Consider the following 15,098-nt stretch of genomic DNA (forward strand, 5'->3'; position numbering starts at 1 on the left):
GTGTGCTGTCATTACCCAAAAAAGTTTTAAATAGATGAAAAATTATTTTGTTGTTTTAGGAATTAGGTTTTGTATATAAGGGAGTTTTTGCTCCCATGCAAAACACACCTCTAGCTCAACATCTCTCAACACCTCAACACCTCACAACTTCTCAATACCTCTCAACATCTCAACACCCTACTCTCACCATCTTCATAGTCTCAAGCAGCCATAGTCTTCATAGCATCCTTGTAAACACTTTCTTGTAAACAATTATCTTTGTAAACATTTTATATATCAATAAAAGTTCAAATGTACATATTCAAGCAATCTCCAAGTCTTAAGTGAGTTTTCTTTTCTTTCTTTAGTGTGTTTGTTTAATTAAGACTTCTAGTCCAAAACAAGGAAACACTTTTGTAGTTATATTATTAACCTGTTAAATTGACGATCATACTTTGTTTCATCACTCTGTTATAGTTGAATGCTTACCATACAAATAACTGGACATTAACCAGGGTACCTCTAAGTTTAGTCGTTAAGGCCTTATACTTGTACTGTGAGTGGCCTTCATGCTGAAGCATGTCGAGTTCCATGTGCAAGGTTTTAAGTTTAGTTGTTATAATGGCCATTCGACTATTTTTTTAGAGCTTGCTGTGTGAATTTGGTATCAGAGCCAAGTTTAGTATTTTAATAGTATAATTATAATAGTAAAGTACCTTGAGGACGGAAGTCATTGATACAATTGATATCACATTTGTTTATTTTGTATGAAAAATAGATATTATTGTCCTTGTAGACCTTTTCAACCACAACCACCAGGTATTTATTGTCCCAGACACCCCACTATAAATAACATACAGAAAAGATTAGCATACATGTCCAAAAGAATTAGCAGGACTTTGAAGAAGCAAAAGTTTTATCTTGGTTATCTTGAATATCCTTCATTTATTCGTAAATATAATAACAGAGAAGTGCAGCATAAAGTTTTAGAAGCAGAAAGAGCAACAGATCAAACTTTAGAGACCTTGAGAGAAGAAAAAGAGTTTCTAAGAAACCAGTTAGCCGTAACTTTAGAGAAGGTAGACTGTAGTTTATGATAGATTATCTTAATTTAGAAATTAGTGAGCCTTAGAAAAGAAAATTAACCTTAGACCAAAATAGTTTAATTTGTTATTTTCCATTGAAAAAGCATAATCATATTTTGCATAGTGAAGAAAATCCACAAGCCAATAGTATTGTAGATCTTATTATTAGTCAAGCAGAAAATATAAAATTAGAAAATAATAAGCATAATCATTTGTTAAACCAGTTGTTAGAACATTTTCAAAAAAAATTCCATAAAAATAATTAGACAAAATTTAGACTATATTACATCCCAGTTAGAAGATAATAATAAAAATATTCCAAGGTTTCCTAGCAAAAGAGAGATAAAAGAGATTGTTGATCTCATAGGTAGCAAGATGAAGCAAGTAGAACTTAGATCATTAGAAATAGTTGAGCAGCTAAAATTAGAAATTCAAAAAATTCAATTAGTACAAAAAGAGTTGAGTGAACAAGTAAATAAGTTACATAATAAAATAAATAAATTATTAGTTTAATGACTTATTCTAGAACTAGCAGAAAATATATCCAAGCTTTGAAAGAAATTAGTAAGTTAGATAAAAAACCAATAGGTTTAACAGATTTTTCAACACAAGTAGCTAGTAGTAATATTCCCATTAGGCAAAATAATTTAATTATTCAATTAGTTTTAAGTTTGGCTGAAAAATTAGATCAAGTTGAAGAACAAATAGCAGAAATAAACCAAGTCTTACATAAGTCATCTTCATCACTTCCACCATCTTTGCTAGATAAATTAGAAAATTTAACTTTAAGTGCAAATAGTAATATTATAAGACCTAAGCCTAAATTCCTTTGATAATAGAAAATCAAACTCTTTAGGGAAAAAAAGAAAAGAAGTAGTTAGAGCTGAAGATATTTATCAAAATGAAGAAGAAGCACAAGAATTTATTCAAAGAGGTTTTGAGAGAACACGGAAAAATAAATATAATTTGTATCAATTAGGTTTATTTGAAAATAGAAGCAATGTTTTAGAGAGATCTTAGTATCTGATTATTTCCTCTTATTTTTCTTTTGGGGTAGATTTTCTAGGAGTAATTTAAACAAATTTTGGAGTTGTATTAGACCGTCTTATTCCAATTATCAAATAGACTATAAGATTTCCTCACATTCTTGTTCTACGGTTTTATTGTCGAATAATTGCTACTATAATTTTATTTTCGCCGCCTTAAGTTGACATGTGTTGTTTATAGTAAATTAAGTTTTCTTTAAAGTTTTTAATATATGCATCGATCGACAATTTTTGAATTTTGTTCATCATTCTAAACCGTACTTATTGTAACATATATAATATACCAGCATTGACACATACAAGTCATTTGATGGGTGAATTTGGTAGACAAATCTAACACTAACATGAATGGTCAACAAGTTACTTAGGGTTAGTTTGAGATCGTGATACTTAAAAAATAAAAAAATAAAAAAAATAAAAAGCAACTTATTAAAAAATCTAGAACATTAAATGTGTTTGGTTAAAAAAAAAAAAGTGTTTCTTTTTTAAACTGCTGTCAATGAAAATAGAAAATAATAGAAAAGTAAAAGCATAGTTTACCATGCTTCTAAAATAGTGTGTTTTTTTTTTTTCAATCCATAGTAGTCAATGCTCATTTAATAAATTTTTAAATGGCAAGTATACCTCTACATGTTTTACAAAATTACAATATTTGCCCCGACATTATTGTCTTTGACAATTATTATATCACATTAGATACTATATTCTTTTTAGTCATTTAATATATTTAAGGAACTTTCATGAAAAGTGTTTGGACTAAGTTTATCTTAATAAAAAACCATGTTATAACTTTACTTAATGAAAAAGACTTAAATTTTAATGAAAAACTCTTAAATTTTAATACAAATGACAATTTTTTTTTAATTTTAATGAAAAAGACATAATTTTAATATTAAAAAAAAAAACTGATGTGCGGACCCGCGCCCCCCTCGTACAAACTGTTTTTGAAACTTACTACACTATTTATGAAATTTAATGGTATTACACTGTTTATGAAATTTACTACACTATTTATGAAACTTAACGATACTACATTATTTATGAAACTTAACGGTACGACATTGTTTATTAAACTTAATGATACTACACTGTTTATGAAACTTAACAGTAGATACTTGTCCCAGATTTTCAAGTTCTTTCACCAGAATGCAATAAAAAGATAAAAATAAAAAGTAAAAAACATGATAGAGATCAACGTCCACGTTGGTAAACTCATGCATTGTGACATCCCACATCGCCCAGGGAAGTGATCCTTATATGTATATTCACATCTCTACCTAGCACGAGGCCTTTTGGGAGCTCACTGGCTTCGGGTTCTGTAGGAACTCTGAAGTTAAGCGAGAAGAGGGCTAGAGCACTCCCAGGATGGGTGACCCACTGGGAAGTTGCTCGTGAGTTCCCAAAAACAAAACCATGAGGGAATGGTAAGCCCAAAGCGGACAATATCGTGCTACGGTGGTGGAGCGGGCCCGGGAAGTGGTCCGTCCCGGGCGGGGATGTGACAATTTGGTATCAGAGCCTAACCCTGGTCGCATGTGTGCCGACGAAGACGTCGGGCCCCTAAGGGGGGTAGATTGTGACATCTCACATCGCCCAAGGGAGTGATCCTTATATGTATATTCACATCTCTACCTAGCACGACGCCTTTTGGGAGCTCACTGGCTTCGGGTTCCGTAGGAACTCCGAAGTTAAGCGAGAAGAGGGCTAGAGCACTCCCAGGATGGGTGACCCACTGGGAGGTTGCTCGTGAGTTCCCAAAAACAAAACCGTGAGGGAATGGTAAGCCCAAAGCGGACAATATCGTGCTACGGTGGTGGAGCGGGGCCGGGAAGTGATCCGACCGGGGCCGGGATGTGACATGCATGGTTAATAGCTCAATACCATTACTAGAAAAATGGGTGATGAGTCCAAGGATGTTGTCAATGATGTTGCCCCACCCCTACCCCCCCCCCCCAACCATCCTAACCCACACCTAACCAACTCCTTCCCAACCATATTGTCCCAAATGTGGTTCTGAATCGAATGGAACCCACTTCAATTTGAAATTTGGGTAAATTACATTCTACCTTCTCATGTTTCGGTGCAATTGCAACCTCATATAACATCTTAAAACATTTCAATTTCATACATTTACTAATATTTTATTTCAATTTCATGCAACCGTTACAAAGTCTGTTAAATTAACTGTTAAGTGATGACATGGCAAATATGGGGTCCTCATTTGTGTTGACGTGGCTGCCACATTTGTGCCACGTGGCTAAACACTTAATAAAAAATTTAGAATATTAAAATAATTAATTATAAAAAATAAAAAATAAATAAAAAAAATCGAAAAATCCCCTTCGTCTTCCCCACCCAAGCCCACCCCCTTCTCCCATACCCTACCCACCCCTTCCCCCATTAATTCTACACCTCTATCTAACCCAAAATTCCAAGTTCCTGACTAGGGTTCTTGTGGACGCCCTTGTCGACAAGAACGAGAACCCCAATGAGACCTGGACAAATGAATTTGCACTGGTCAAACAAATCGGAACCCCAACAAGAGCGCTGCTGTGCACAGAACTCTCGGCTGCCTTCAAGAATTTGATGGAGGTGGAGCGTAGAAGTCTTGCATCGACATCACGGTTGAACCTCGATGTCGCTGTTGCCTGATTTGGACCACCCAGCTCGACTCGTAACTCGAAGAACTCAAATTTGAACCCAATTCCACCTAGATCCAAATCCTCTACTAACCCATGCACGAATTGAAGAAAGTCTTCTTTGTGTGAGTAAATTTTTGCAAATTTTGGGTTTGAGAAGTTCAGAATTAATGGGGGAAGGGGTGGGTGATGGGGGATGGGAGAAGGGGGTGGGCTTGGGTAGGGAAGACGAAGGGGATTTTTGGTGGTTTTTTTTTTTTTTTTTTTTTTTTTTAACTTTTCTTTAATTAATTATTTTAACATTCTAAATTTTTTATTAAGTGTTTAGTCACGTAGCACAAATGTGGCAACCATGTCAGTATAAATGAGGACCCGATATTTTCCATGTTGTCACTTAACGGTTAATTTAATAGACTTTGTAACGGTTGTATGAAATTGAAATAAAATAATAGTAAATGTATGAAATTGAAATGTTTTAAAGATGTTGTATGAGATTGCAATTGCACCAAAACATGAGGGGGTTAAATGTAATTTACCCTTGAAATTTTAATTTTAGAGGAATAAAATATACTTGGATTATGTCAAAAGGTTACGCAACTGAAGAATTGGTTGGATGCTCTTTCCTTTAGTTAGGTTTTTTTTTTGTTTTTTGTTTTTTTGTTTTCTTTCTCTTGTCCTTATCATTAAATAAAATTATATGATGTTTTTTTTGTTAAAACTCAAAGTTTTAAAACCCTTTTTATTAGTTTTCCTTATATTCAAAGCAATTTATATAAAAGTTTACTAAACACTTAAACATTGTTTTTTTTAATTATTACTAAACACTTAAACATTGTTTTTTTTAATTATTATTTTTATTATTAAAAGCACTTTTATATAAAAAAAAAGGTTTACCCAACACTTAACAACTTTATTTTACAGTTGTTTATTCTCATAGCATAATAAAAGTAGTTAAAAAAAAAAACAGCAATACCAAACTAGCCCTTAATTGTACATAAGATCCATAAAAAAGAAGATTCGGAGAAAGGGAAGTAAAGAGATTTTTTTCCGGCTAACTTGAGTGTTAAGATAGCATTTTCCTAATTAGGCGACTAATGCCTAGGTATAAAAGCCAGAACACATCAAAAGACACACACAACCTCTTTCTTTCCTACACACGTTCCATACAAATTCAAACACAATTTGCCTCTCAAATTCAAGATTATTGATTTTGTTCAACATCTGCATCCAATTGATTTCTTTTCATAACACAGGTAAGAGGTAAGATTTTTTTAAAAAAATTCTTTTATGGGTAATGTTACGGGAACCAAAATTTTAAACCTAATTTGCAGACTAAATAACGTGTCACTAATAAGAATTAAACACGTTAATCAATGTTTAAGTAATAATCCAATCATCAACAACTATATTATTTGATTTGCAAATTTAATCTTTCTAACATTATCTGTTTTTTATTATTAAGAAGAAGAATTCAAAACAATAATTAAAAAATATAGAGTTTTCGAAACACATGAATGAAAGTTCAACATCCTGTCCACAAAAAAATTGAACCACATGCAATCACAAGGTAAGATTAACTCACAAAATATGTACTTTTTTAGAGTGCAAAGGGCAACCCCCAACAATCAGGCCACAAAACATGGTAAAGAAGGTCGGTGTTTTAAACTTTTAATTTAATTAATTAATTCCTTTCCCTCTTTACTCTCTCCGACCTCCACGCGTCAAAAGCAGCAGCAAGTTATATTAATCGATCCGTACTACGTGTACCACTGTCAAGAGAATATTTGGCACTCTTGTAATTACTCCCAAATCATAAGGTCAAAGTCGTCAATACCAAAAGATCAAATTTTATAAATCAAATAATGTAATTATAAAGGATTAATATATATATTTTTTCTTTACAGGTAATTGAATTATTATTTAAATATCGAATAATATTTTTATTTTTTACTAATAACATATTATTTAAATAAATTTTATTTAAAAATTTGATCTTATAGCGTTACCGTTAAATATCCTAACATGCCTGCCATTGTTCTCAAACAGAGTCACCTCCACTGTTCCTCTCTCGAATTATAGTGTTATTCACTTGACGCTTCTCACACACAACCCAAACTCTCTTTCCTCTCTTCTCTCTCTAGAAGCAGCACCAGTTCATCCACTCTTTCTCTCTCCAAACTGCCAAACTCTCCCCACTTTCGCACATCTTTCTCCACATTCCACAAAAAAGCAAACACAACCACCGCATCCATGACAGAGGTCACGAAGCAGCAGCACCTCCCCATCAAGGGCGGAACTCTGATCTCGGACGTCAACAGTCTCTTCTCTATCCTCAACACCAGAAACACCGCGGCTTTTGCATATGGCATCATGTTTGCTTTCATCGCCTTGACTGTTTTCATGACCTTCAATCCCACCGCGAACTACACTTCTCCATATTTTGCAAGCATTATCACTACTTCAAATTCTACTACTTCCACTTCTGGTTCGAGCAATTCACTTTTCTCCTTCTTCTTCCCCAATGGTACTTCTTCATCTCCGCCGCAGCAAGATCGAACCGTTTTTTCTCCTCCGCCGCAAACAGAGCCGTCTAGATCTGCTAACACCACCGCCGCCCCCGCAGCATCTGCCACTGTGAATAAACAACCCACTATTTTGAACCCGAATCAGACCTCAAACGTCCAGCCAATACCTCTAGTCACACCCAAGAATAGTACTACTTCACCTGAACCGACAACCCGTTTGAAAACCCAGACCGACAACACCCACAATTCTGAGAATGCCACAGTTTTTACAGCCAATCAGACCGGAACCACCGCCCCAAAAACCCCGGTGGCGGCCGGGAATGGAAGCGCCGATCCGGCACCGAATTCGAGTTCCACGAACAAAAGCGTTGCAGAGAAGGGTGTGGAGAAGAATTTAACTGCTCCCCTGTTGAAAAAACGGAGCAATGAAACGAATTCCGGCGTGCCGGCGGAGCAAGGGAAGCAGGGGAGTGATGATTTGGTGAAGTCTTTGATGAATTGTGATATGCTACATGGAGAGTGGGTGAAGGACGATTCGTATCCGCTATACAAACCTGGGTCTTGTCCTCTGATCGATGAGCAGTTCAATTGTATTCTCAATGGCAGACCTGATAAGGATTACCAAAAATTCAAATGGAAGCCTAAGGATTGCACTTTACCAAGGTATGTGATCAAATTGTAAATTTACTTGTTGGAAGTCTAATAAAATTTTTTTGGGTACCATTTTTATGTGTATAATATTGTACTTGGATTGCCTTTTGATCTACTCAGATGCTTATTGGGTTATGGGGTTTTGATTAATCAAAGTTCATGTTGATCTGTTGTCGATTTTCAGTTTTAGATATTAGAATTTTTCTTCTGTTTTTAGCATTGTTTCATGTCTCGTAAGATATTTTGATTAAGAAAGTTAGGGTTTTTCTCTGTATATCCGTTGAAAATGATCCGTGACTAAATCTTTGGGTTTTGCTTGACGAAGACTTGTTAATATGAAATGGTTTTTATGACCAGGTTGGATGGAAGTCATATGTTGGAGTTGTTGAGAGGAAAGCGCTTGGTATTCGTTGGTGATTCTCTGAATAGGAATATGTGGGAGTCTCTGGTTTGCATCCTTAGAAACTCGGTGAAAGATAAAAGCAAGGTTTTCGAAGCCAATGGGAGAACCCATTTTCGTGGGGAAGCTTCGTATTCCTTCATATTCAAAGTAGGTTAATTCGATTAATCAATTCTTCAACTTATTCTTATGTTGGGTTGAGGCAACACTTCATCTATTTGTTGAAACTTATGTGCTGTTCTTGTTTAAATTGAATGGATTGGCAGGACTATAACTGCACGGTGGAGTTCTTCGTGTCTCCCTTCTTAGTTCGAGAATGGGAAATGCCGGAGAAAGATGGATCAAAGAGAGAAACACTTCGTCTTGACTTAGTAGGGAGATCTTCCGATCTGTATAAAGATGCTGATATCGTCATCTTCAACACCGGACACTGGTGGACTCATGAGAAAACCTCCAAAGGGTAAGTTTATTACCATCTTAATTCAAATAATATGTAGGTTTGTAGTGTAGGCTCTGGCCCTTGGAACTAAAATAGCATAAAATTTGCAGGAAAGACTATTACCAAGAAGGTAGCCATGTCTATGGTGAATTGAATGTTCTTGAGGCGTTTCGGAAAGCTTTAACTACGTGGGCAAGATGGGTTGATGCCAAGGTTGATCCGAAGAAAAGTATTGTCTTCTTTCGGGGCTATTCTGCTTCCCATTTCAGGTAAACTTGAAGTAATCATAGTTTAACCTAGATAGTGATAATGCATTGCATTATAAGTTTCCCTTCTTATTTGTGTGCCGATGCTCATGATATTGCATCAACATTATGGCCTTTGAATTACCAATTGAGAAGTAAAGAAATGAACATGAATATGTTCATTGCTGTTTCCTTCAGAATATGGTCAAAATTAAGCAACTCTTATGTACATGAAAATAATTGAGATTTGTATTTATATTTGTATTTATTTTCCTCCGACAGTGGTGGGCAGTGGAATTCTGGTGGCCAATGCGACAGTGAGACAGTTCCCATCTTCAATGAGAAGTATCTGAGACCGTACCCGCCCAAGATGCTGGTACTGGAGAAGGTGTTGAGAAACATGAAAAGCCATGTCACATATCTCAATATCACAAGAATGACAGATTTCCGGAAGGATGGTCACCCGTCAATCTACCGGAAGCAAAAACTGTCCAAGGAAGAAAGGACATCACCTAAGAGCTTCCAGGACTGCAGCCATTGGTGCCTTCCTGGTGTTCCTGACGCGTGGAATGAGGTTCTCTACGCCGAGCTCCTAGTAAAGCTGTACGAAAATAAGCAGCAGCAACTGCAACAGCAGAAGAAGAGAGCATAGGTAAAGTGTCACACTAAACTTAAGGGGCCACATTCATTCATACTCAAACATTGAGTGATCTAAATCACAGTGAGCAGTATACTCTCTTTTTTCCTGCCCTTTTTTCGACATTATCGATGTAAAGCATCGGAGCAAAGATCCGACGAAGAGTAACTTATTCTACAAGTTATGTGATCAAAATGCATAAACTTATTTGTTTATGAATGAAGGGAGCAAAGGGAAGAGTGAAAAGAGGGTAGGGAGTTATTTTAGCCAGTGATGCAATTTTCACTTGTAAATTTCTTTCTTATTAGCCCAAAAAATCACAGGCTTGGAGAATTGTAAATGTCTATCCTCTATTAATTATTTAATTTTTTTTAGTTTCTGTTAACAGTTTTGCTTATTCTTTCAGTATCTTTCTAAATAACCTGCGAAATGATAATCGAACACCAATTTTTTTTTCCCATGCACGCTCCATTTCCTATTTGATCTTGTTTGTTGTTTTTGTTTAATTTCTTCCAATTCCTTATAACTTTAGCATACCCGTGATGGATTTTTGATTGTTTGTACCTGAAAGTTGCAGGCTGTTTACTGCTATTGATGAGGACATACAGATGATAATAGAATTAATCTGGTAATACATTGTTAAATAGTTGATTAGGAGGTTTATGCCCAAGAACTTTTTCAAACGTGTCAAGTGGGATGCCTGGCCATAAGTCAAAAGTTAGGCAGTTCAGGTTTCATGTTTGAATATAATTTCTTAGCGGTTGACACGTGTAATTGTACTATAGCTACCATTGACCACCGGTGTGAGCGGCAAATTGTTTGGCTTCAAGAATTGTTAAAACATAATTTTCATCCTAATTAATGTGATTAAGGGCTTGTTTGGATGTGCTTTTAAAATGACTGATACCGCTTTTAGAGAAAATGTTTTTGGGTTCCAAAAGTATTTAAGTGCTTTTTACAAGAAGCATCAGTTATGCGCTTCTTCCAAGAAACACTTTAGGTGCTTTTCTAAGATTTACTACTATTTTTACTAAAGATTGTTTTCAAAAATATTTTCACAAAAAGTGTTCTTAGTCATTTTAAAAGCACATCCAAACGAGCCTTAATTTTATATTAACACAACGGCCATGGTGGCTTAGTATATCATGCCCAACTGTGGGGTTCCTTGGGGTACTGTTTGGTACGCAGACATGACAGAACGAAGGTTTCGTGCTATGTTTGGTATGCGCATGATGGAACAAGATGGTTGTTCCGTTCTATGTTTGGTAAGCGCATGGCGAATGGAACAAAAAGATTAAATGACTAACTTACCTCTGTTCCATCTGTTGTTTGGTGCAATGTTTATGTGATGGATGAGACGGGTCAGTTTTTCAGTCGTTCATATTTGAACACATATGCTTATCTATGATATATTTTTTACACTAGCGAATATCAATTCTTTTTTGTCATTTTATTAATAGTTTTGCTTGCAGGCCTATTTAATTGAGCTATTCTAAGTGAATAAAGAGAGGGAGACCGGTGACAATAAGAGAGAGAGAAGAGAGATTTAATTGTGAGGTATGTGTTGTATCATCTCATGTGCCTTTATTTATAGGAGTAAGATAGGTAAAATCCTTACCCTTTTAGGATTACAACTCTTAATAGGTAATCAACTCCTAATAAGAATATAAGAGATATTCCTAGATCCACTAGAATTTACACAATCATATTCATATACTAAATATGACTGCAACACTCCCTCTTGAGTGTGTAAATACTCAAACAATCATCACATCAGATCTTCAGCAGATAAGGTAGAACAATTGATGAAGTCGATGACACAAAACCTTAAGAAAGTATGCATTAGTAGTAAAACTCACAAAACCTTGCTATGGTAAAATCTAAGATGAGAAAAAAAACCCATAGATTAAGGAGAAAAGTTAGAAGTATGCATAATGTCTAAAACAAACATCAAACAGGACGAAAGTAGTGAACTCAACGGAATATGATCATCCCAGGGTGGGTGCCTCATTAAAACCTCGTTAGGTAGAAAAAACCCAGCGGGAAAAAATGCTCCTAATCGTAAGAAAAAGAGTACATTAAGATCAAGTGAGTATGTTTGAGGATACTCTCCCTGAGTTAGACATAACTTCCAAATAAGAGAACTATAAGTGATTCAATTCAGATAATTTACGCATACAGATTCCTTTGATTAGCTTCTGAAAAGTAGACTTAGGATATGACTTGGTGAAGAGATCAGCCAGGTTGTCCTGTGAACGGATTTGCTTGACTTTAATGTTTTGATGCTGGTGAGAGTAAAAGAATTTTGGCGCAATATGCTTGGTGTTGTCTCCCTTGATGTATCCCTTCTTTAACTGCTCGATACATGCTGCATTGTCTTCAAAGATCGTTATACGAAAGTCAATGACGGAAGTAAGACTACTAGTGCTTCGAATATGTTCCATAACTGCTCTCAACCAAAAGCACTTATGTGATGCTTCATGCATGGCGAGAATCTCAATATGGTTCGAAGAAGTCGCAACTAGCGTTTGCTTGGTAGACCTCCAAGATATAGCGATGTTTCCAACGGTAAAGACATAGCTCGTTTGAGAACGTTCCATATGTGAGTTAGACAGATATCCAACATCTGTGTAACTAATAAGGCATGAATCAATTCGAGGACCGAGAGGGCAACAACTCCTCTCGAGGATTCGTGGGTGTACAACAAGCCCAAATCTGTCGTACCTTTGAGGTAGTGGAAAATGTCTTTAACACCATTCTAGTGTCTGCGTGTAGGTGCATTGTTGTATCTAGCCATAAGATTAACAGCGAATGAGATGTCGGGTCTAGTGCATTGAGCCAAGTACAATAAAGCCCTAATTGCACTTAGGTATGAAACTTCAGGCTCCAAAATCTTTTCCTCATCCTCTTTAGGACGGAAGGGATCTCGTTTATCATCTAGAATCCGGACGACCATAAGAGTACTTGAAGGCTTTGCTTTATCCTTATTAAAATGACGTAACACATTCTAGGTGTAGTTCAATTGATGTACTAGAATTCCATCCAAACAATGCTCGATCTCTAGGCCAAGGTAATATAGAGTTTTCCCAAGATTTTTCATCTCAAATTTCGATTTCAAGTGCGCGACAATTTCCTCGAGCTTCGCGGAAGTTCTGATGAGGTTCATGTCGTCAACATAAACTGCAACGATTGTAAATCCAGAATGTGACTTCTTTATGAATACACATGGGCATAATTCGTTGTTCATAAACCTTGACTTGTCAAATATTCACTCAGATGGTTATACCACATTCACCAAGATTATTTTAATCCGAAGAGTGAACTCCTCAATCTAATCGCGAGAGTGTTCCGTAGTCTAGAACTATTTGAACCAGTTAATGGAAGTCCTTCTAGAATTTTCACGTAGATTTCCGTATCTCGATCTCCATAGAGATACGTGGTTACCACGTCCATAAGTTGCATATTCAATTTTTCGGAAACTACCAAACTAATTAGGTAGTGGAACGTTATGACATCAATTACGGGGAATACGTTTCCTCGTAATCAATCCCAATTGATGTTAAGAGAAGCCTTATGCTACGAGGTGTGCTTTGTATCGCACTATTTCATTCTTCTTATTACGCTTCCTCACAAAAACTTACTTGTAGCCCACGGGCTTCACATGTGGTGGAATAGAAGCTACAGACCAAAACATCTTGCGTTTCACACGCAAATTGAGTTCGACCTGGATTGCTTGTTTCTAGTTTGACCAATCTGTTTTACGTCAGCATTTATCAATGAAACGTGGTTTAATGTCATCACTAAGCATGATGTCAGTAGCTACTATGTATGCAAATGCATCGTCGACAATCATCTCGTTTTGATTCCAAACCTTATCCAATACTGCGTAGTGGACCAAAATTTTGCGATTTTCGGGAGGTCGGGTTGTCTCGTCTATGACATTACCGTAATCTAGAATAACCTCATGTGTTGGAACATATGAATGAGCGATGGTCCGATTTAAACTAAGGTTACTAGTTGGTGCCGATTTCCTCTTCTGGGGTTATGAATCATTTGAATCAAGGGGTCTGCCATGCTTTAGGGTCGGAGTAGATGATTAGTTAGCTGTCAATGTACCAGGCTGCGTGGAAGGTGATGCCTCCTCACCTTTCGAGACGGTCTGGCCTTCCCAGGCGGTGTTACAACATATGCGGGGTACATCTATCCTTGCAGGTACGTTTGCAACAGGTATATGTGATCTTGTAACTTTAGTTAGATCGGTAAAAGCATCCGACATGCTTTTGAGCAATGCTTTGAAGATCTATAATTCGTCGCAGCTCACTTTCAGACTGGGCAGTACGGGGATCGAAATGAGAAATAATGGGAATATACCATGACAATTCACAGCGTTCTCCAGAAACATTAACATGCTTATCTCTCATAACAATGGGAAAACTGTCTCATCAAAGTGACAATTTGCAAAACGTGTGGTAAAGAGATCTCCTGTCAAAGGCTCTAAGTAGCGAATAACAGATGGCGAATCATAACCGACATAGATTCCCATTTTTCTCTGAGGATCCATTTTGGTACGTAGTGGCGGTGCTATTAGCATATAGATTGTGCACCCAAACACACGTAAATGCAAGATGTCAAGCTCGTATCCAGTGACCAATTGTAACGGTGAATGAGGTTGGGTAGCGATGGACCTTAGGTGGACCAATATGCCTGCGTGCTATATTGCATAGCCCTAGGCAGATATCGGCAGTTTGGTTCGCATAACTAAAGTCTGAGCTATCAATTGAAAGAGCTTTGTGAAAGCTTTTGCTAGGCCGTTTTGGGTGTGAACATGGGGTACATGATGTTCAACTTCAACCCTATTGACATGCAATAATCATCAAAAGTCTGTGATGTAAACTTTCCAGCGTTATCCAGTTGAATCGACTTGATTGGATAATCAAGGTGGTGAGCCCTTATCTTAATAATTTCTGCTAAGAGTTTCGCAAATGCAGCGTTGCATGTGGACAACAAGAAAACATGTGACCATCGTGTCGATGCATCAACCAACACCATAAAGTATCTAAATGGTCCGCATGTTGGTTCGATAGGTCCACAAATACCCCCTTAAATCTTTTGAAGAAACTTAGGGGGGTTGTGAATAATCTTTGTATGTGAGGGTTAAGTATTCAACTTCCCTAAAGAGCACGCTTTGCATGGCAGGAATCTAACAGATGGAGGTAAATGATGCCATGTGATGATTTGAGGATACGGCGCATCATATCACGTCCGGGATGTCCTATAAGGTCATGCTAAAGCAGCAAAGTGCTCAGCCGGTCACATGGTGGGCTTCTATGTTGCGAATGGTTGTTATATACAACCCACTTGGGGGACATTCTAACTTTTCCTGAATATACTTTTGGCCATACTCGTATAAATAATACAAAGAAATTCAGAACCATTATCTTCAGTGGTTTCA

General features: G+C 36.6%; 1 protein-coding gene across 1 annotated transcript; it reads left to right on the forward strand.

Moving 5' to 3' along the window:
• The first annotated feature begins 6,807 nt into the window (after window positions 1–6,807).
• Window positions 6,808–10,018, forward strand: LOC137713193 (protein trichome birefringence-like). The gene is made up of 5 exons (XM_068452465.1): window positions 6,808–7,937; window positions 8,283–8,475; window positions 8,592–8,785; window positions 8,875–9,033; window positions 9,292–10,018. Exons 1-5 carry the CDS (start codon window positions 7,000–7,002, stop codon window positions 9,659–9,661), a joined length of 1,854 nt encoding a protein of 617 aa, XP_068308566.1. The 5' UTR covers window positions 6,808–6,999; the 3' UTR covers window positions 9,662–10,018.
• The last annotated feature ends 5,080 nt before the right edge of the window (window positions 10,019–15,098 follow it).

The sequence above is a fragment of the Pyrus communis genome, chromosome 13, assembly GCF_963583255.1.
Source record: "Pyrus communis chromosome 13, drPyrComm1.1, whole genome shotgun sequence".
NCBI lineage: Eukaryota > Viridiplantae > Streptophyta > Magnoliopsida > Rosales > Rosaceae > Pyrus > Pyrus communis.

Excerpts from the sequence above, each read along its gene's own strand:
- LOC137713193 (XM_068452465.1), top strand. The coding sequence starts at position 7,000 with ATGACAGAGGTCACGAAGCAGCAGCACCTCCCCATCAAGGGCGGAACT. Across the intron at positions 8,786-8,874 it reads CATGAGAAAACCTCCAAAGG|GAAAGACTATTACCAAGAAG; the intron begins GTAAGTTTATTA and ends TAAAATTTGCAG. Across the intron at positions 9,034-9,291 it reads TATTCTGCTTCCCATTTCAG|TGGTGGGCAGTGGAATTCTG; the intron begins GTAAACTTGAAG and ends TTCCTCCGACAG.